This window comes from Cynocephalus volans, chromosome 9 (assembly GCF_027409185.1).
Source record: "Cynocephalus volans isolate mCynVol1 chromosome 9, mCynVol1.pri, whole genome shotgun sequence".
Taxonomy (NCBI): domain Eukaryota; kingdom Metazoa; phylum Chordata; class Mammalia; order Dermoptera; family Cynocephalidae; genus Cynocephalus; species Cynocephalus volans.
In genome coordinates, this window is record NC_084468.1 from 59,200,807 (window position 1) to 59,224,305 (window position 23,499).

General features: G+C 33.2%; 1 protein-coding gene across 1 annotated transcript in view; it reads left to right on the top strand.

Annotated features, from left to right (window-relative positions):
* Positions 1–426: 426 nt before the first annotated feature.
* LOC134386073 (UDP-glucuronosyltransferase 2A2-like) overlaps positions 427–23,499 on the top strand; it is a 61,910-nt gene continuing 38,837 nt past the window's right edge. The window contains 2 exon segments of the mRNA XM_063108026.1: positions 427–1,141; positions 9,394–10,023. Coding sequence (XP_062964096.1) covers positions 427–1,141; positions 9,394–10,023 — 1,345 coding nt within the window.

The following is a 23,499-nucleotide window of genomic DNA, read 5'->3' on the forward strand; positions in this document are numbered from 1 at the left end:
CAATATTAAAAAAAAAACCCATAGAATTAGCATACTAACATTGCTGAGGGAGTTTTGGTCCTACATGAGATTTCAGTAACTAGGCCTGAGTGTAGAGTTGAGATATACAATGGCTTCAAGCAATTTAATGGTGAACAATTATGAGACACAGAGAAAGGATTGAAGGATCAAGTTCAAAGGGAGGATTAGAGAGCAGAAATCATAACCAAAAATAAAGCAACAGTTGGGGACATAAGACGCATTACACCTAAACCTACAATAACTGTAAAATATGGAGCTACTATGACTAATATCGTTTGGCAAAGAGAAGGCTCTTAAGGGTTTCAATGGTTTGCAACAAAACTGAGAAATATTTTTGCCTTTCCTTTTTGTTTAGACAGCAGAGAACTCTTTCACATCTCATCATCTTCTGCATCAAGCCACATCATGTTAGACAACATTCTCATATTGTCTCTTCAGATAAGCCTCCTAAGGACCACTCTTGGTGGGAATGTTCTAATTTGGCCAATGGAAGGTAGTCATTGGCTGAATATTAAGATAATTATTGATGAGCTCATTGAAAAAGAGCATAATGTGACTGTGCTAGTTGCATCTGGTGCACTTTTCATTACACCGACCTCTAACTCATCTCTGACATTTGAAATATATAAGGTGTCCTTTGGCAAAGAAATAATAGAAGGAGTGATCAGGAACTTTGTTTTGACATGGCTGGAAAATAGACCATCTCCTTCAACCATTTGGAGATTCTATCAGGAGATGGCCATAGTCATCAAGGACTTCCACATGGTGTCTAGAGAGATCTGTGATGGTGTTCTTGAAAACCAAAAGCTGATGGAAAAGTTGAAGAAAAGTAAGTTTGAGGTCCTGTTATCAGATCCAGTATTTCCTTGTGGTGATATAGTAGCTTTAAAACTGGGAATTCCATTCATGTACTCATTGAGGTTTTCTCCAGCCTCAACAGTGGAAAAGCACTGTAGTAAAGTACCATACCTTCCTTCCTACGTTCCTGCTATTTTGTCAGAACTCACCGATCAGATGACTTTCTCTGACAGAATCAGAAATTTCATCTCCTACCATCTGCAGGACTACATGTTTGAAACTCTTTGGAAATCATGGGATTCCTACTACAGTAAGGCTTTAGGTATGTAATAATGTGTGTTTTATTTGGATTTGAACAAACAGAACTTTTTGTCACCTCTTTAATTCCCTACATTTATTTTTTTTAGTTCTGTGTATTGATTGAGATACTATCTGCTACTATCACTTGATAGCAGGAAATAACATAAATAACATACTTCAAAACTAAAGTGTGCCAATTACTAATTTTATGAACTTGAAAATACCAACTAAGTTTTTTTATGCTTAAAACATAGTTATAAATGCTTTAGTTTTAAAATAGGACTGGATCTTATTTAGTTATTACATCACAAGTAGAAATTTCCGAGAAATTTCAGTGTTTTATGGAGAAAGCTGGAAGAGGTTAAACTTTCTGTAAGCCCATTATCACTACAGATATATGTGTGTGTATGTTTAAGAACATACATGTATATGAATAATCTCTGATCACTGCTTAATAAAGATTAATGCTAAGAAGTAAACAAAAATACTGTAAGGCATTATCACCTTTACTTGTAAGGCATGAATTTAAAAGAAAACACTGCCATTGTTCAGGAAAATTTATTGATGTTAAGCTTATTTGAACTGCTTATGGGTGATACAGTGTTTACTTGATGGATAGAAATATAACCAGTGTTTATTAGCATCAAAAAATCTATATTGGTCATGTTGATATGTTTATGCACATATTAGTCTAAAATTCAAGTTGGCTTTGTCCATTTCTCATGTTTCTAAATTTTATTTTTTATTCTTCTCTAATTGTAGACTTTCTACTGTTTACTAGATGTTCTCTTAGGAAGGGTACCATAAAGACTAAGATGAAGTCCCTGGCTTCGAGGATTTCACAGACAAGCAGAGACATCAGACATGAAAAGGAATATTTATAATGTGAATTATGTGAGTAAAGGAAATATGTACAAAGTTCAGATATAGTGTAGAGGAGAAAGGCACGTGTGATCGGGAGAAAGAGGCATTCTGCAAAACTTCAGAGTTGACGTGATGCATAAGCAAATTTTTAAACAGTGAATACAAGTTTTTCTGCAAAGTAAGTGTGGAAAAGGAAGCAGTGTGCCCAAAGATGAAGACTTGAAATAGTTCAGGTGTGCTGGATTTTACTGATGATTTAGTGTCCTGAAGGGTGAAGTGTAAGGTTGGGAGGCATGGAAAAGGACAACAAAAAACTGTGGTGATGTCAGGATTGGAAGAACGAATAAATTAATTCAGTATATATTTTCAAGGTCTCTTGTATCTTAGGCTAAGAACTTTGGTTTTTATCTAACAATCAATTGAGAACCATTTAAAGTGATATATTATGACTAGATTTCCATTTTATATAAGATAACTGGATGGACGTGGTGGTAGACTGGAGCCAGGTGATATTAGGCTACTCCATGACTCCAGGCAAACTGTTGTAAGAGCATGTACTAGGGAAGCAGCTAATAAATGGAGAAAAATAATGCAGTGTGAGAACACATAGAAACACAATTAGGAGAGCAGGCTCTTGATACACAATTTCTGCTTACCAGTTTGCAGCCATGGAAAAGTAATTCAATTTCCTTGTGCCTGCATTTCATTCATTCCATCTGTAATAGGGCTGTTAAGAGGACTAACTTAAGAAATGAAAGGATTATAGAAGAGTGTCTGGGAGATAGCAACCATTAAACTAGTGTTAGCTGTTTATCAGGCGAAATTAATAGAAGATGATGGCTGTTCGGTGAGGAGTGTTAAGAGGGATGAGGGTTTACTGATTTCGGTATATCATTAATGGCACAGTCACCTGATATAGTAAATATGGGAGAGAGAAAACTGGGACATGGGAATAATGCATTTAATTTTGAACATGTATGTGAAGTGTTTTTAGGAAGATTTGGTACAGAAGTCCAGTAAAATATAAGAGGGATTGTCATAGGTTAGAGATTTAAGTTTCATCCCCATAAGGTTGATATGTAAATAATTTTGTCTCTCTGAAAGTAACATCATTTCCTTGTCTTCTATTTTCCTATTACATGCAGGTTTCTTGCTAGGTTTCTGCTTTCATACATAACATTCTCGATACTTACAACAATCAAATGATTTAAAGTAAAGCTATGCACTTACATATTGTAAACATGATTATCCTCCCAGGTTTATTTCACAGCACATAGTTAAAGCTCATACTTTGTACTTAGTCATAGATGCTATGTATTCAATGTTTTACTTTGATTTCATGATAAACTCCACAAGTACAGACCTAAATCCAGAGATAATCAGATAGAGGTGAACTGTTTGTCATTCCTGGCAAGTTGTATTATTCCAATTGCTATTAAGGTTTGAGGCTTTAACCTTTCATCATTACTATCAACAAATTCATGTGTGCTTTCACTTATTTTAATAAAATACTAAAGTCAAGATTGAAAGAATATTCAAAGAATTGATTATTGTTGTACACATACTGAAGAGATCGCAATGTCTTCTAAGCAGTTTGTAAAGTCTAGAAATGATTACTAACTAATGACTGAAAATCCTAAATGCCATTAAAAATAATTTAAAGATGATAAAATGTAGTGTGCAAAATAGCGGGCTGAATGAATGCTGAAAAGAGAAAATTTGAGGTTCCTACGTAGTGATAACTACTGACAAATGGGCTTCTTTTCTATAAACCTGTCTTCTAAAATAATTGTAAAATTGATCTCTGTTAATCAAAATAAGTACAAGTAGGTTAGTGTGTGGATGAGGGTACGATATACTAAAGGTGGATACGTATGACAAAAAACTGGTGAGCCAATTGTAACTAACACTGATAGGGAACGTCATCATCTCTTCTGGGTATATTAACTAGATGGCTCAAAATTCAAAAACAGATGTTTATCTCCTGGGATATAAAGGAAGACCAACTCGTTCTGTGAGTCAGAAAAAACAAGCATGGTTACAAAGACTATAGATAAACCAGCAGACGTCCTGTGAAGACAGAAATGAAGAAAGAAGTGAACATCATATGGCTAAAACTGGATCTTAACAAAAATGAAGAGAAAGAAGAAGAAATGGAAATTTTGTGAAGCAATGAAACTGTCAAGATGGCAAAAACTCCTTCATGTTCTCATGAATGTAGTAAAAGTGACATCTGAATACATGCAGCATCACCATTAGAGTATGAGCAGAATGTACATGGAGAATTCCTTGGTCACAATATATATTAACATTTGTATCCCATCCCTTCCATTTTTATCAACTACTCATTTTCATCCTTGGAATTATAATTCTCATGATTATGATGCTCCTGATTCATATGTGTGAGGTTATCTGCCAATTTACCTTCCCAAGGTGTCAGTCTCAGAATTACATGCTCCAGTGTATTTTGCCTGTAAGTTAATACTCATAATAAAAGCACACTGTTCTAGTTTTAAGATATGATACTAATCTTTCTTAACAATTTGTTCATGGGAACATAACAGAGATTTATAAAGATGTTCTTACACTCCGATTTTGATATATCATATTTCTAATCAAATTACACTCTTCTGACTTGGAATGACTGTTTAAGTTTGTCTTTACAAAAACACAATATTCTTGTTGATTCCAGGGACATGAACACTCATATTCAAAAAACCAGGTAAGAAGGAAAAGTTCTGACATGATGGAGTAACTCGGTTTTTTGCAAGACGTTGTAGATATAGAAATATACATGAGAAAGATAAATGGTACTAAATTATAAAAATGACTCTTTTCCAATTTGTAATTTGAATTGATCTTCTATTTTTGCTCCAATCAAAGGCATTGTAACAAATCCATGTCCACTCAGGTTTCAAATTATTTACCTGAGTAAATAATAGAACAACTTTCCTGAAGATTACTTCTCTGCAATGGATTGCAATAAGAACCCCAGAGTGAGTCCTTAATCTCTGCTGATTGCTAGGAATTGGATATTACGATGTCGAAATTATTTATTTTATTTCAGATTATGGGTATTTGCAGACTCACGGATATCATAATGGCAATAGCAGTTAGCATTTATCAATCTCTTCCAATGCATTAGACAATGGGATAAGTTCTTTACATATATTCTGTCACTTAATCCTTGAAATAAATTTGTTGTAGCTCATTGCAAAGAAAAAGCTATTATCACGCGAGAATATTGAGGCTTGGGAATATCAAGCACGTTAAAATAAAATCATACAGCTACTAGTTTAAAAAAAGAGTATTTAAATAAAATCTTTCTCACAACAAGCTTCTATGTCGTATTTCCTACTTCTAGACATTTTTTTCTCTCCTTTTTAAATTGCCTGTGGAAATCTATCAATTATTCAGCATATTTTAGATTTACACTTTCTTGGGTATTTTTCTTCCTTCCAATGTATTTAGCTTTTGAAATCTGCAATTCTATTTGATGCCTATTTTTAACTTGCTGAAAGAAGTTTAATTGGGCCATGTAATTACTAGGTGATTTACTGTTCCTTAAGGCATAGGTCCCTACATGATTGTTGTCAGGTGGCTTGTCTGAGGACATCTTTCTCACTCTAAGAGAGCTTCATCAGCAATCTTTAACTGAAAGTAAGAAAAGGCTTCTGCAGATTTCAAATATGTGTGTTTAAAATTAAGCCAGGTAAATTTTATTTCTATTTTTATAATAACAACAAAAATGTAGCATTTTTATTACTGTAAAGATATTTATAATTCATTAACATTACATATTGTTACCAACAGGTTTCCCATTTAACCACTATAAAAATAAGCAGGCTTTCTTGTGAAAAATCTTTATGTATTAGATTTATATAAACTTATAATATGACATTATTGTATGTGAATGATTAGGTGAATAATCTCTGACAACTAAGGTCATCTATAATAACAATGTACGATCTTTCATATATATTATATTAAGTGGGAAAAACAGCAGATCCTCAAAAAGAATGACCTTAATATTCAGATCTTTGCATGAACTAGATACTCACTGAGCATGAGAAATTAATGTAAATAAAGTGCTAGAAATGAAATACCTTTGAGTGTGTATATGTCCATGGTGCTTAATTTCCAGTAGTAATTTTAAAGGAGAAAAAAATGTATTGGAGACCTTTCCTTTCTTTTTTCTCTTTCTTCCTAATCTTTTTTTTCTTCTTCCCTCTTTCCTTTACTTTCTTCCTCCATTTTCGAAAGTTTAAATTAATCTTTCAAAAACCCTCTCGTAGCATTCCCTTTTCCACAACAACTCATAAACCAGATGGCAGCCACAGGCATGACATCCAAGTTGAAATTGGCTGTGGGTCATTCAAAATTCCCAGGGATAGCTATCATTCTATCTGTTTTGCTGAAATTCATGAAAGGATTATTTGAATAAAAGGGAATGGAAGTTATCATTTTTATGAGAAGGATCTTGAGTTTTATATGTATTTCTTAAAGTAAATTAGTTGTGAACTTTGGTACTCAATATATTATTACTAACAGATCATGTGTGATGTGCCATAAGAGGCAGTGTGACTGACTCTTGCAGGGGAGCTCTCAGTGCTGGGGAATCCTGCACCAAAGCCCTGGTACCTCAGTCTGCCATCGTAGGAGGAAGGGAAGAGAGGAGATCAAGATGATGAGATCTGATTAATTTGAACATTTTAAAAGTAATATTCGTTCTCTGTGATATCATATACAGCTAACATGTACTGAGCACAGATGCTGTTCTGTATAATTTTACATGCATTATTTCACTCAGTCTTCACAGCTGTAGGAAGGAGGTGCCAATGTTCTCACCATTTTGAAAATGAGGAGGCTGAGTGACCCGCCAGAGGTTATGATCTAGAAAGTGGTGAATCATTTGATGTCAGACTTGAGCTAAAAAGAAAGCTCTAGGACATACTCAGTATCTATAGAACAAAACACAGGAAAAAATGAAAGTACTTCTTATTTCAAACTTTCAAAGAATTAATTAAATAACAATCAAGGAACTCAAACTAAACTGAAACACTTAATCAGGTGAAAATTTTAAGGTTAGTAAGAAGTTGCTCATTCATGTTTCTAAAACAGTATGAAGGCTTGTTTCCAGGCTTCTATGGCCTCTAGGATACAAAGAAAAGAGAATGAGCACAGTTAAATTCTAATATGAGAGAAAATAAAAAAAAGTCAGCACAGTTAAATCCTAGCCATCCAGTGCAAGGCTCAGGGAGCGCACAGGAAGAGGAGACCTTCAGTCAAGGGCATGACTATGGGGGAAATAAAAAATTAAGGAAGAGCTTTCATACAAAAATGTTCTTTTAAGGATTTTCAAATTAATAAAATTATACACACTTTATTGTTCTTCATTAAATTAGATAATTATTTTCTTGCCCCACAGAGATCATTTAATAATGGCAAAGTGACCCTTTGAAATTCCATTTTTAAAAAAATTTCAGGTAATCCAGGGGTGCCTACATGCATTTGAGATTATGAGATATATTTTGATAAGCTATTAATTAAGTTCTATCATAATGATCCTTAGTGAGTAATCTTTATTATATTTTACTTACATGGACTTCAATAATTGCATAAATTTAAATATTTTGTGGAGAAAGTTTTGTTTATATCTCATATGATGGTGTACTTTCTCTCTTTTTCTTTAGAAGTACATCACAGCAACAGATTTCTTTATAAATATTAAAAAATCTCTTAAGTAGGCCAATTTTAATGGCCATCAAGATTCTTCCCATTCTTCTCTGGCTGTTTTGTTTCAAAATCTAATTAACGAAAAGGTGCTGATATTATATCCAAATTGAGGCTGACTCCTGAGAGAACACAAATGCATTAATTCTGAAAGCATCACTTCTCTCTCCCCTCTTTCCCTTTCTCTGTCTTCTTTGTCCTTTTGTTACTCATGGCCCTGAAATTACACAATCCAAGGACAACCTAGTGTGAAGAGAAGGACCACCACTCAATTGCCATTCTTAATTTCTGGTTTCTATCCTTTAGCTCACTTTATTTTTTCTTGTTTTTCTTTTTAATAGCAGGTTCCAGTGATTTTTAAAATCACATCATTTTATAGTTGCTCTTGTTCAATTTGAGAGTCACTAAGAATTGCAACTGATAGCATTATGTCCATGTCTGGCCAGTTGTTCTGTCGCTAGCCCACTGATTTACTGATCAATCTTTTGGTAAATTCGTTAAGCCACCAACATCACTACACCCCTGCTCTGAATCAAGCAGTTTGTGACATAGTTCTGCAGATATTTTGCTAACCCACAAAGTATTATAACAAATCCGTGTCATTACCTCTCATGTACATTTGAGAAAACTGAGGCTGAGAGGGTCTAATTAATTCCCCAGGGTCACAAATCTTCAAAAAGAAGTTTTTGAATCTTGAGCCATTGAACTCCAGTGTCCACCTAACTGTATCTACTACATGGTTTTGAGTAAAATAGTCTGTGTTTCCATGTCCTGTCTCCTTGATTTGTGTATAAAAATGTTATATGGAAGAAAGTGAAAAATTCCTTGTAACAAGGGGATAGGAGACAATCATCAATTTGCTTTGTCCGAGAATAAAACTACCCTCTATGTGTAGTGATTTACCTAAAACATCTTGGAATGTTTGAGTAAACTTTCTCTAAATGAAGGATTAAAATTTTTATTTTTTAATTTTTCTTTTTAATATGAGCCATAGGGAAGTGGTAATAATGTTGGTCCAGCAATGGGTCAGATGTTATGACTATAGTCCCAAATATATTACTTTGTCATATGCTTTTGTATATGAAACTGATCTTTGGTTTTGTTATTCGTGAAATGGAGGAAATAACTTCTTCCAAACAAGATTGTGAAAAGGACTGAATAAGACAATGCATGGGAAAATAGCTTATAATGAAGACATCTGACTTGAAAGTGCTATAAGTTTTGACAAAGTGACTTTCATAGTAAAAGAATTTTATTTTTCTTTTAACCTTATTTTGGGAATGATATATTGAAGAGATTTTATAAATCATAGTTATTATCAAAGAGCATGGAGATTCTAGGCTTATAACTTCCCTGCTTCTTTTTCTTTACAATAGGACCAGATTTCATTTCTGTTGTTGCCATAATCATGTTAATGCATGGAAGAATTAGAATTATATTTTTTTCCTTTTTATCTACATGTGAATAAGTGTAAGCATCACATTAAATATTATTTTATGTGGAAAAAAAAATCTACCCAAATCAACTTTGAAGGTTTCTTTTCATCTTAAAGGGTCTACAGTAGAATGATTTCCTTAGAGGATATTACCATGCCTAAGAAGTTTGTCAAGCTTCTGATTGTTCATTTGGCTCTGACTGAAATTGTTCTAAGTGGGAATGTGCTAATTTGGCCTACAGATGGTAGCCATTGGTTAAATATTAAGATCATTCTAGAAGAGTTGATTCAAAGAAATCACAATGTGACAGTACTGGCTTCATCAGCAACTCTATTCATCAACTCCAATTTTGATTCTCCTGTGAATTTTGAAACGATACCTGTTTCCTACAAGAAGAGCAATATAGATTCCTTAATTGCACATATGATAATGCTGTGGATAGATCATAGACCAACTCCTCTCACACTATGGACTTTCTACAAAGAACTAGGAAAACTTCTAGATACTTTCTTTTGAATTAATATACAAATCTGCAATGGTGTATTAAACAACTCCAAGTTAATGGCAAAACTTCAGAAAGGAGATTTTGCTGTGTTGGTAGCAGACCCAGTAACAATCTGTGGTGATCTAGTTGCTCTGAAGTTAGGAATTCCATTTATATACACGTTGAGGTTCTCTCCAGCCTCAACAGTGGAGAGACACTGTGGGAAAATCCCAGCACCAGCTTCCTATGTTCCTGCAGCCTTGTCAGAGCTCACTGACCAGATGACCTTTGGTGAAAGGGTTAAAAATACAATATCTTATCCTCTGCAAGACTATATATTTCAGTCCTACTGGGGAGAATGGAATTCATACTACAGCAAAATTCTAGGTAAGTCTCTACAATTTTCTCTTATTAATGACTCCAGATACCTTATTTATTCTTATTCATACCTCTTCTTCAAAATGTTTCCACTGCATATGCCAAGCTGTAGTAAATGTACTTACTACATCTCTGTACAATCCCTTGGTTATTCTCTTTGGATAAATTCCTAAAAACTGAAATGGTGGTATGAATATGTATGCTATTGTCTCAATGCAAATAATCTCATGTCTATTTAGAAATAGCTTTTCAATATGTAAATCAATCTTCAAAAAAATGAAACTACCTTTACTAGAATAAATTATAACATTGCCCCCAAATACCCTGGCAAATATTTGAGATGATACATGATTTACTTTCCATCCTTTGTTCATCGTTTTTGTTTTTTTTTTCTTTTTTACACTTTGTTATGTTTTGTTTAAGAATTGCAATGCTATACTTGAAAAGATGTGCTTCCACGTTTGCTTTGACTGGGACATACATAGCCACGACTGGAATATGGTCTCTGGAGGTCCCCGTTCCTTTTTTCGAATATTTTCACTTCCACCTTTGAGGACTACTCTGGAAGTGGGGCCCCTAAAACCTGTAGGTTCTTATTGGGATTTCTAACCTTCAGAGAGGCCATCCATGGTCCTGAGGCAGCTGGTTCTGACAAGGAGCCCCACCATCCTAAACCACTGAACGGTGCCTGAGCTGGAAGCGTCCCCAGCTTTTTTCTTTTTCTTTTCTTTTTTTTTTTTTCGGTCTGGAGAAAACTTTAAAAACATTGAGTTAGGCTTTAGAAACCCTGAGTTTATACCCTACCCTCACTCTTTCTCTATCTTTAGGCTTCTCTGGGTGCTTGGGCTAGCACTGCCTCTCAACTTAATTTCTCTGTATCCTTTGGCAAGCCTCAAGTTTCCTTGCCTTGAAGAGTCCTATTGAGGATCAAACAAAATAATGCAAATTGTCAAGATTATTTCTGGTTGGTTGTTCTTATTAGTTCTCTTTCTGACTCTTGTGAGCCTGTCTTCCTTTACTTTTCTATTTTCTTCTTTCCCAAATGATTTTTCCTTCAGATCTGTCAGTAATACCCAGGGGCATTCATTCATAGCTGGAATTAACAGTTGGTGCTATGAATGATACTTTCTCACAGAAGTAGAGAGCAGAATGTTGTCCTTTTACAGGCATTTTGGCTTCCCTCCCTCCCTCTGTTCCTTCCTTCCTGCTTTCTTTGTGAAAACCAAGTATTTATTTAGCACCAACCCAATGCCTGCGACTTTTCTAGGTACTAGGAATATAACAATTAGTAAAACAGATAAAAATCTGTATTCCATTCCTATTCTAATAACAGGAGACAATGAATAAAGTAAGTACATAAAATATATAGGATGTTGGACTGTGATTTATGCTATATAGAAAAAGAAGAATAGATAGTTCTGATAAATAGAGTGGAGTTTCAAATTTAAATGGAGTAGCCAGGAAGTTCTCGAATGAAAGGGTGACATTTGAACAGAGACCTGAGTGAAGTGAGGGTGAGATGCAATAAGATTCATGGAGGAAAAGTGTTTCAGGAATAAGCAAGAAAAAAGGCAATCACCTATGGCAAGTTATAGGTACAGAAATACACTTACTCTAACTTGAACTTAATCTAACTTTTTACAAGTACAATTTGTATATGTACATTTTTCTTTTCGTGATGTTGAAAATGTCTTCATCCAATTTTCCATCCGTTAAACTTTAAAAATTCTTCACAGAGTTGGTCTAGAGGGAAGATATTGAAAATACCACACATATAAATAAGCCACATGCAAGGTAATAAAAATTGGCTTATGTCTTTGAAGATATGGTAATTTGAAAATTCGTAATAAAAATCTGTGTTTTTTACTTTTTTTAAAATAAAGAAAATATACTTTTTATATAATAAAGAATGTAATTGTCTTTATATAGTAGTATTTTTTAAAAATTTTTTTCTGGATTTCAAATTTTATGTGCCTCAGAAACACTTTTTGCTTTAAATTTAGATGTTATTCACATGAGTGTTTCTTAAGACATTTGAAATGTTCTCTGTAATAATTATCACTGTTTATATATGTACTACATATTGATTACTGCAAGTTCTGAATGAAATAACAGTCTTTATTCCTTAAATAAAGGCATTACAAACTGTAAGATGGTAAAGGATCTTGGAAAGCATATGAAGTTCTGGGTGCAGATTTTGCAGGCTGTGTGATCTCAGATAAGTAACTTACACTCATTAAGTCACTGTGTTTCCTCCTCTATAAAATGACGTTAATAATTTCAAAGTACTCTCTAGAAAAATTGTATGACACAATTTGTATAAGTATGCCATGTCAATTATAAAATAATTATACTTATATTTAATTACTCAGGAATTCTGAAAACTACTCAGGCACTCTGCAATGGCAAAGCCCTGATTACAATATCACGAGGCTCTATAAGTAGAAAATAGTCAGTAATTATCTACAAAAAATAAATGGTCTCTGGCATGTACTAAATTATCCTTCTCAATGGAAGGCATGAATAATTACATAATATGTAAAAAAGCCTTTGTAAAACAGAACGTTCCCAACCTCTCATCTTTACAGGATAAAACTCTAGTTTCAGAAATCCTACCTTTTGAGAAATTAAATAGATTATTTACTTAAATCCTTTATGCTTCTCATGTTACTAAATGTATTTGAACAACAAACAACTACCTTGAATATTTTATTTCAAATTCAATTATTCTGTCAAAAAAATTGGTAAAATCCAATTTGTCTTTTGTGTGCAAATACATTCTTAGAAAATTAGCAACACCTGGTTAGTGTAAATTGATACTGAAAGAAGGCAGATACCTAGTATTTTATATTATTATGTTTGAACACAGGAGATTTAATAACATTACATTTCTGTGGAGTTTCCATTTCAATGGTTCTTATTCACTTCTGTGTGGGAAAAAAAGACAAAAAATAACATGTCAAGCTGTGGTAAAGAAAAACCCCAAATTTCTTAAAGGAGATAGAAGTAAGTAGCAAGGACATATCTAACTGAACTTGTCAGAAAGCCAGTTTTCTATATCAGTGAGATATTAAATCTTACAGGACAAGTGAATAAAAATAATCACTATTTTAACATATGCTTCTAGCCTCTAATGGAACAGGAATATCAGGAAATAAGAAAATCATTACTACTCATATCCAGAAGTAAATCTATTAATGCATCTTGCTGATGCCAAGCGTTATGCATGACACCTTCAATTGCACTGAGCCTAGTCTATCCCGCAACTTCTGAGAGACCTGCTACACAGCGTATAGTGGTTCCCACATGTGTAGGACCAGCCTGTGCTGCAGCTATAGAAAGATTAGGGCCTTGAACACTGCAGTGAAAATGTTTAAAAAGGTAAGGGAACTGGATGGCTCCATTTTGCCTGTGTCTTTTGGGTTTGCAGTCTTTCTCCATCCTCCCCAGTGTAGTGCAGATCGGGAAAGTAGAAAGCCCAATACTAATCAATACACCACATGGCCAGTGTTGTAGTCTGCTTTTAACTGTTAGTACCATATTGGTCTGCTATCCTGCTGATAATGTTTTAAATGGATTCCTAGAACTAGCATTACCTTTTCCCAGCCCATGGAAACAAACAAACAAACAAACTTAACATTCCCCCTCTATCCAGCTTGTCTGAACTAAACTAGATTAACTAAACTAGATTTAATTTGTATTTTTTTTTAAAACTATGGTTCCATTTCTGGGCCCTGTGTTTTGTTTATTGGTTTTCTCTGTACCCCACCCCGATCCTAATTACTATTCCCAGCTTGCCACCCTTTCCCTGGGTGGGAAGAAATGAGAAAACTTCTGTAGTCAGTACTGTGGGATTTTTAAATTTTTTGTAACCTTTCTTTTGAAGGGAAACATAAATCATAAATTTTCATCTCAGTGAAGTTTCACAAAGTGAACCCCACCACCTAGCAAGAAGTACCCACATCAAGAAACAAAACCTTATTACAACCCATAGCTCCTCCTCTTTCTTTATTTCAGTCCCTATAACCCATGGGAAAATCACTTTCTTGACTTCTGGTACCATATTGTTTAAATGAATCACACATTACATACTTTTTTGTATTTTGTTTCTTTTGTTTAATATCCATGTTTTTGATATTTGTTCCCAGTTGTTGCATGTAGGTTTTTATTTATTAATTCTCATAGCTATACAGATTCTAGTGAATTAATGCATCCTATTTTATTTATCTTTCCTACTGTTGATAGATGTTTAGGCTGTCTCAATTCTGGCTATTTATTATAAGAACTGCTATGAACATTCTTGTACATGTCTTTTGGTGAACGTATGTATGGGAGTGGAATTGTTTGGTCAAAGACTATGCATGTGTTTAGCTTCAGTAGATACCACTACAATTCACTTTCTCAAGAGCTTGTACCAACCAATAATCCCATGTAACACATCAGTCTCTGGGATCGTTTTCTAACAAGGCCACTACCCAGACCTTTTCAGACACTTATCAGGCTAAATAACTCCTACCACTTAATTTTCATTTTTCATTATTTACCTTCATTTTTCTTTTGTTAGATTTTTAATGCATCCTCTAATCATTTTAAATGTAAATGTAACATGACTGATTATTCTGTCACCCATTTTCAGTTTGTTATCCATCAAGAATCTCTGGTTTAGTTTTCTTTTCAGTGATTTTGCAGCTCATGTTCTTGCTTATTGTACCATCTTTACTGTTAGTCTGTTAAACAGCTACTCTTACTAAACACTTGCTTGGTACCAACACCTTCGCTAGGTATAATGCAGATATTATTGCTAATCCACACACAAAAAAACTGGAATGATCATTATCTATCTTTTATACATGAGGCATCAGAAACTCAGAATGATTCAGTAATATTGATAAGCTTACAAAATATCTATTGAACAAAATAAGAAACTAAGTATATTTAATTTACTGCGGAAAGAAATATATAGGACCCAGAAATAAGCTACTCTATATCTCTAAGGATTTTGGTTAAAGAAGTGATAGATAGGAAAGAGAAAGAAACATTAGAAAACCAGCCATGTAATAATTTCCTTTATCAGGAAAAAAATAATTGTTGCCTCTCATTTGGAGTACTTCCCTCTATAAGCTGGTTTTCCTCATTCAACAACTTGAAAGTTTTGAAAAATTTGTGAAGTTCTCTAAGTTTTTCGAAGGCAAGTTCTTACTTATGAAAAGATCAGATATTCCTTTGAATTTGATTATTAAATATTTATTTGTTATTTTTGTCAAATGGGCTCAAATATCTTTAAGTATATTGTGTATTGTCTTCGCATATTCAGAGACCGATAATTTCTTTATTTTGATTGACTCTTGCAAATTAACCCCTAGATATATTTATCACCCTTTAGATATTTTAGAAAAGAGGACAGAAGTGGAAGATAAGTTAGTCGGCGGTTCTAGAAATGAACAGAATGATTACATTTGTAGTACATTCTTAGGCATTACATAGCTACTAAATCTTCCCCTTATATCAATATTGTGAAATTTCAGTTTGTATGAACAATATGAAAACTACATATTGGAGGTGATGAAGATACAGAAAAAACTCACTTTATTAAATATATGTCACATGTATTCAAGTTTATATGGCCCAATCAATCTAAACTGGGACAGAAGTGCTTTTTGTCCTCTTTAGCCTTTGTCCTTTTTAATTTAACATTTCATTACATTAAACATTTGGCACTATTTATTTTTACCAATAACTATCTGTAATTCCACACTTACAAAATTTCAATATTTTAGTTTACTCGGTTACTTGCTTCTGATATGATTTTGTTCAAGTGATTTAAATCTATTCTATATTAATTTATCATATGTACAATGATAGGTTTGGTTCAAGACTTATTTCAGAGTTACATTTCTACTCTATCACTAGTTAGAACTTATTCAGAACACTCATTTTTAAAGCTTTTTTATTTTTTATTTTTGGTAAGGGAATATTTTTTTCTCCATCAGTTTTATTAAGATACAATTAAGAAATAATAATTTCATATATTTACAGTGTACGGCATGATATTTTGATATACGTATAATTGTAAAGTAATTATCATATCCATCACCTCATACAGTTAGCATTTTTCATGATAATACATTTAATATCTATTTTCTTAGCAATTTCCATGTATATAATGAATTACTAACTGTAGCCACCAGTCTGTGCAATAAATTTCTATAACTTATTTATCCTGTCTTCTTGAAACTTTGAACCCTTTAACAAATGTGTGCCCACTTCCCCCTCATTTTTAATTTTTATTGGAAACAAAAATATAGCATATTTTTCTCAATAAACTTTATTTTCTTTGTAAAATTGATCAAGTATAGCAAATATGTCAAAATTTCATGTTCGTGACAATTTTGTCTGAGGATGAAATTTCATACATTTAATAATATGAAAAAGTTCTATTCATAAAGTACATAATATGTATTATTGCTTTTTACTAGACCTTATAATCATTTTAATATCCTTTGGTCATCACATGATAGAGAAAAAAAGCCACTTGGATATCATGAATTCATTATATTTACAGTAAGTTAAATATGTTTATTCAAATTCTTGGTGGCCAAATTTACTGTAGTATTATTTCTATACTACATGAAGTCTAAGTGTAATATGTTCTGTGGTTACTACTACAGGAATTATTTCTGAATATTACAGTATTTGGGTTACACTTGATAGTGGGATAACTATGAAAATACTGAAGAAGCACTGCTTCAATTCTTTCTCAATTCTTACCCTTTCTTCTAAAATACTGGTTCCTCTGATTATTGTAGAACTGAGATTTACAAAATTTGATGACAATATGAGAGATGGGTGGGATTGTGCCCCACACAAGGTCCTGCCTTTCCAAATTCATTTGACTTAATAACTACCATCATTTAATTTGTATTTTATTCTATGCATTTTATTTGTTCTTGGCAAGTCATACTTATTGATCTTCTAATTACAGTATTTTTCAACTAAATATGAAATTACCTTATAAATAGAAAGGAGCCACAAACATACAAAAGAAGAAAAAGTCAAGAAAAAATAAACTTACTTCAGGTAACTCCTTGAAAAGCAAGTCTGTGGAAATTGTCCATGTTTGAAATACATCATTAGATGACAAACAATTTGGTATCTATTTGCATAATTCCTCTTATACCATTACATGAGAATCTTTTTCCATCTTTCCCCATTCATCCACTTTATCCATTTCTTTATCAGCAGAACACTATAAAAAGGATGAATTAAGTAACTTGTGTCTGAGCTCGAGTCCTTATTCTTCTGCTCATCAATATTTGCCCATAAGAGGCATTGGGTTCTTGCTTATCATCTCAATAACTCTGACCCTGACCCTCACTATGGACTTAGCCAAGCCTCATTTTCTTCATCAATGGAATCGGTCGATTCTGATTGAAATCAAATGCCACACAACAAATTGTGAAGTACGAAACAAGTTGATTGATATCTTCAAACATTTTTTCCTCTACTTCTTTCACTCTGTTTTCCTCCTTTTTAAGTATTCTTAATGTCAGACTTGACATGGCTCAAAACATTGCCTAAGATGACATATACATGACTGTTTTCCAGACAGGTTGTCTTTCATTACTAGTTCACATCAGTGTACATTTTTTATGCCTTTTTTGTACACATACCCAGACATGCATAAAAACAGATAGGTGAATAATAACTAACTTAATAAATGAAAATATTGGGCTTCTTCAAGTTGAATGCTACTTAGTCTCAGAGTTGGAAAGCAAAGAAAGTGGATGGTTTTGGAAAAGATATGAGACATTCTGAAAACCTTGTTTAAATTCCACTTGCTAACTCTGTCATCTTGGGCCAAGATTAGCAACATACTTGAAGAAGACGAGTTTTCTTCTCTTTGAATTGGAAATTCCAGGGGGTGGCCAGTTAGCTCAGTTGGTTCAAGTATAGTGCTAATAACACCAGGGTTCAGGGTTTGATATCTGTTCCAGCCAGCCAAAAAATAAAAAGAAAGAAATGGGAATCCTAATATCCCGCTAATGTTCTTCTTAGAGTTAAATGATAGTATATGCATGAATATACTATGTCAACTCTAAGTGGTAAACATACATTAAATATTGTTTATGCAACATTACCCAATATGGTCATGTTTTTGGTAGCTAGTCATTAAGTAACATATAATAATTAAATAGCTTTTGAGCATACTAAATCTTTGCTGTAACATTTGCAGCAATCTATGTTTTAACAAAGGCTTTATTAAAGTAGGAGAATTACCAGCATCTGAGCTGCAGAAAAATTTCATCTGCTTTTAGAAATTCCACTCTCCAAAATAGAGCATCTTAAATCATTTAAGCACTTTATTTTAATAAATATCTCTAAACAACCAAAAGGATAAATCTTTATCCTTTTCTATCATACAAAGGTATAATGTCAAGAAGAATTTGAGGAAAACTCACTCAATATTTGTTTGCAAATATATTCAATTATATTTATAATATAAAATGCACTAATGACTACAAACTGAATTTGGAACAGAAAAAGAAACTATGTTTTATATGATTTTCTCTAAATAAAGGAGATTTATCATTAAGAATAATTGCCAGTATATATTTCATTAACTGTAGCTATGTGAGGGAATAAATGGACCAGAAAAAAACTGGAAAAGTTGAAGAACAGCAAGAGAAACATTTAATGTCTAAATAGATGAATACGATATATGGAGAGATAAAACAAAAAGAAAGCCTTACTTTTAAATATTTTTGTACAGAGAGAATGCAACCCAATCCTGATGTGTAGCCCAGTTGGTTGATGGTTTCCTGCTTTCACCCTGCTTCTTACAGCTCATTCATAGAAGTTATATCCTCCCCCCTTTCCTGTTCCTCCCAAGTTCTGCATAGATGTTCTGTGATAAATCTACCCTCACACTGTATCCTGATGGTTCCTGATGAAGCAAGTGCTTTAACTTTTCCGTGTATGAAACTGGCTTAGATTTACTGCACCTCTGGATTGGGAATCGATTTCTATCCCCTTTTCCTGGACCCTTTGGTTCATTTCTCTCATCCCCAAGTCTGCCCAACTCCTTCCCACTCTCTGCTTTGTGATCTGCTGTGTCCACTCTCTGAGTGTTCTCTCATCCAACCTGCCTGAGGATACTGCTGTGGCGCCCTTTTAACTTGGCACAATTTTTTTGTAAGTGAATATTTTGGGGCAAATACTGTCTGTGTTGTTACCGTGGGTATGTGTTCTTGAGTTTGTGGACTTTGCCTGACCTCGTACAGGACTACATCCTCAGGGAAGGGCATAGAAGTCTTGAATGTTCTTGGCCACTTCTGCTTGTTTACATTGCATAGAAAGTTAAAAATAATCTTAACTAGTTCCTGAGGAAGAAAATAGCAATTGCTATTTTTATTGAGACACAAGTAAATCAGAATATTAACTTAAGCTGATATTTTCATTAAGTCCCCATTTCAAGAATATATTATTTCTTTTTACTTAAAACATTTTTTTTGTATGTCTTCTAGGGTGCTAACCAGTGTCTCATATGGGTTTTGCCTATTTGTTGTTATATTTTTGCCTGCTGATTTAATTTTTTTAGCTGTTAACATTATATACGGGTTATATCTTCATTTTCTCTTCTTTTGGTCATTGTATACATATGAGAGGACTTTGAAGAGTTCATGAAAAGATTCATGTTATGTTTCAATTCCACTTTTCCATGAACTTTCAAAAGTATCCTCATGCATCCTAAATATCACTCAAATTTAATTTCTTATTCTGCCATTTGTCTATATTCTCTTGTGCTATGCAGTATTTTTTCAGGCCCACATTCATATGAACTGCTGTTAGAGATAGATTATAATGCCCTTTCTAATTCTTATGTCACTGGTCACCTTCTCTTGTCTAATTTTATTTCTTATCATTCTGAAGACATATTTAATAATAGTGAAGATAGTTGCCTTCGTCTCTTATTTTAAATTTAGCTAAAATTATTCCAAAATATTCATAAATTTACTTGCTCATTTATGACCCATGTTAAGAAAACAACAATGAATTCCTAATTATATAGTACTTTTGCTATAAATCAAAATTAAGCATCAAATTCTATCAACTGGTCTTTTTTCCACCTATGTCAATAATTACATGATTTTCTAATTAGCTTTAACAGATGAATTATATGAATAAATTTCCTATTATTGAATCATTCATGAGGTGATTTTATAATCATGTTTTTGTACATTGCTAATATTTTGCTAAATATATGAAGGAGTGGATAGAAAAAAAAATAAATCATATTCCATTTTTGTGCAATCTTTTAAGGTTTCTAAAGCCATACCATAGACATTTTATGAAAAGAATGTTAAAGTTTTTCTTCTTTTTTCACACTTGTAACACTTTAAAAGCTTTGTTATTACCTGATCTTTTCAGGTTTGGTATAATTTTCTACAAAATATTTTGGGCTGTAGAATTCATTGCAGGAAAGTCTTTCACAATTTTTATTCTTCCTAAAACTTAGAAACTTTCTCTTTCTACTTGTGTTAATTTTGGTTAATTTTATATAGAGTAGATAGATAGAAGATGGATCAATCATAAAATGTTATTCATCTTTAAGTTGTCAAATATATTTTCTTAGAATTTTGTGTAATAGCTTTATTTATGTGTTTTCTTTATATCTACTCTCTTTACATGGTTATTTTTGTAGTTGTTTATTACTGTGGATTTTTCTGCTTTCCCTGTATCTATGTCTATATGTAGACATTCCACACACTTACTCTGGCTTTGCTATTTATTTTGATTTGGGCAATGCGACTTTAGTGAATGTAATACATGTAACCTCTTTTAACTCTGGAAACCTATGTTGGTGATTAAAGATATATACTGGATGGTGAGAGACACATAGCCCCATGATATAAACCATAAAGATATGAGCTAGGCAACAGCAAAACATGCAAGTGGCCTCTAGGAAAAGCATAGCCTCCTGCTGACAAATATTCTCATGAATATGAGCAAGACCAGTGCAGAGAGCTCTGCCTAGCCTGAAAGAGAATCGTGAGTGGAATCATGAGTTAAATAGGAAGTTGTTTTAAAACAATAAGGATTTGGGTAGTTTTTCGTGCAGTAATGGAAAACTGATGAAAGGACTTGTAGCATTGAATTACTCAATTTGATAAATCCTGTTACTCTACTTTGCTTTCACTTCCTATAGATACTCTCTTTTCTACCCTTCAGTATCCAGTGGTGTGCTATAAGTCTGTAACAATCAGTTCTCCGTGCTAAAAGGAAAAAAAAAATTACAGAATTTGCCACCTTCACTTGTATAAACCCCCCCTCACGACTTACTAAAAGCTATTGAAATAGTTTGATCCATGTATTAAAGTTTAATAGTGCAACATTAGAATGATCCTATTTATAAATTAGAAAATAATTTCCCCAGTTTGGGACAAAATTTTACTAGACCTTTAAATGCAGGCACCTCAGTAACATGAAAAATTAATTTTGAGTTTTGTAAAATTACAAGTTATGCTTCCCTTATGATAGCAACTCAAATCATTTTGTAATTTGTTTATATTTGTATCAGAAATTTGCTCTAAATGTGATTGTCTTTGAATTTACAGATCAAATATTCATTCAAATAAGCAACAAGGTATATATGGTCCATTTCTTAAATCTCTTATGAAAACAAGGACAAAAATATAAATCAGATAGGTGAAAATTTTTAGGAATAAAGGAAAACCAATGACTATAATGTGGTATATTTTGGATTTATATTAATAGTGCAACTCACATGTTTTCTCATTAATAATATTATTTTAGAGTCTGTTTCCTGATATTTTGTCTCTTTTACCTATAAAAGTGCTAATTAAAAATAGTGCATAATGGTATACTTGTCTTGAATTAGAAATTGAATTTAACCAATCATCTGTTTTTCCCATCTGTTATCCCAGCCCCAGTGGAGTCTAGTAGCATGTCAATTCTCTTCAACCCCATCCCCAAATGTCCTGGGGCAGTGGTTACACTTATTTTCATTTCCAGGTCCTCAGTATCTGAAACCTTCAATATGGTCAGCAAGAGGATTAGTGGAAACCATCAATGTCCATATCCACACTCTTTCTTTCCCCTTGCTTGGCAGGTTGGGATACACAAAAATCTGACTATTTTGAGGTTATAGCCTCTCATCTTATAATCCTCTGCTTTTCCTAGGAAGCTTTTACTTATGCCTTATAACACATTCACGGTTTTAAAATAGGAATCTTATTTCCTCAAGCTCTCTCAACCAGTCCCCTCACACCATATCCTGAGCATCTTCTAACTGCTTGGTGCCATGATATGTGTGTTCAACATATATTGCCATAATCAATTAATTCTTTTAAACTACCCTACAAAACACATGAAATTATTCTTATTCACAGAATACTAAATAAATTTCTCCTTATTTCCTGTATATTCCTTTAAAATACTTTATAACTTTTTGACGCAACAAACACTTCCTTTTTTTTTTTTTTTTTTTGTCTTTTTCGTGACCGGCACTCAGCCAGTGAGTGCACCAGCTATTCCTATATAGGACCGCGGCGGGAACGTCGCCGCACTCCCAGCGCCGCACTCTCCCGAGTGCACCACGGGCTCAGCCCAAACACTTCTTTTTCTACAATGCCATATAGCCTCTCCAATTTTGCTTCACTCAGGACAATCTGGGACACGCATAGAGACAAAATTTTTCATTCAAAAAAATATTTTACTGAACCCTCCAAACTCAACTTTTTTTGCATTTTTCTAGATATTTACTAATGATCCTTCCAAATTCAGCCAGTTAAATACGTATCAACCTTTAACTTCCACTCAATTTCTTTTTTCTGTACTAAGCTTTATATTTTTCTTGTCTGTAAATTTTTGTTGATTTAACCATCATATCATTTTTCAAAATAGTTTTATTAATTCTGTTATATTTTGGAACATAGAAAAGTCCTTAACCTATTTCTCAGTATCAGTGTCTAGACTGTCAATTTGCGGACAGCCTACTTTCTTGTTGTGTAATCTTCAGTTTGGTATTAAAATCTATGATGACTTCAACTCTCCACTGATGCATTTTTCTAAGCATTTAGATTATTACTAATTTTCACAATATATCATCAAAATATTATCATTAACTCCATTTTTATGAGTGATGAGAGCTGGGAAAAACTTAGGAACTCTCTTATTGACAAACGTCATTTTGTGCAATATGTGAATGTAGATTTATTGACCTACAAAGTTCACCTATATAACTTCGCTAAAAACATGATAGTGATCTCTGTGGTTCTATGAATAACTCAAGCCCTAGCTCTCTGCTTTTAGAAAAAGAAGTCAATAGAAAGTCAAAAGAAAATAATTTGGTGTTCAGACAGGTAACACTAATTTACTTTTTCAGAATAAGAAAGTAGTGTGTTTACAAAAGGGAACAGTAAAGAAAGTTATGCCAATGTTCTCTGTATGAGAGAATTGAGGCAT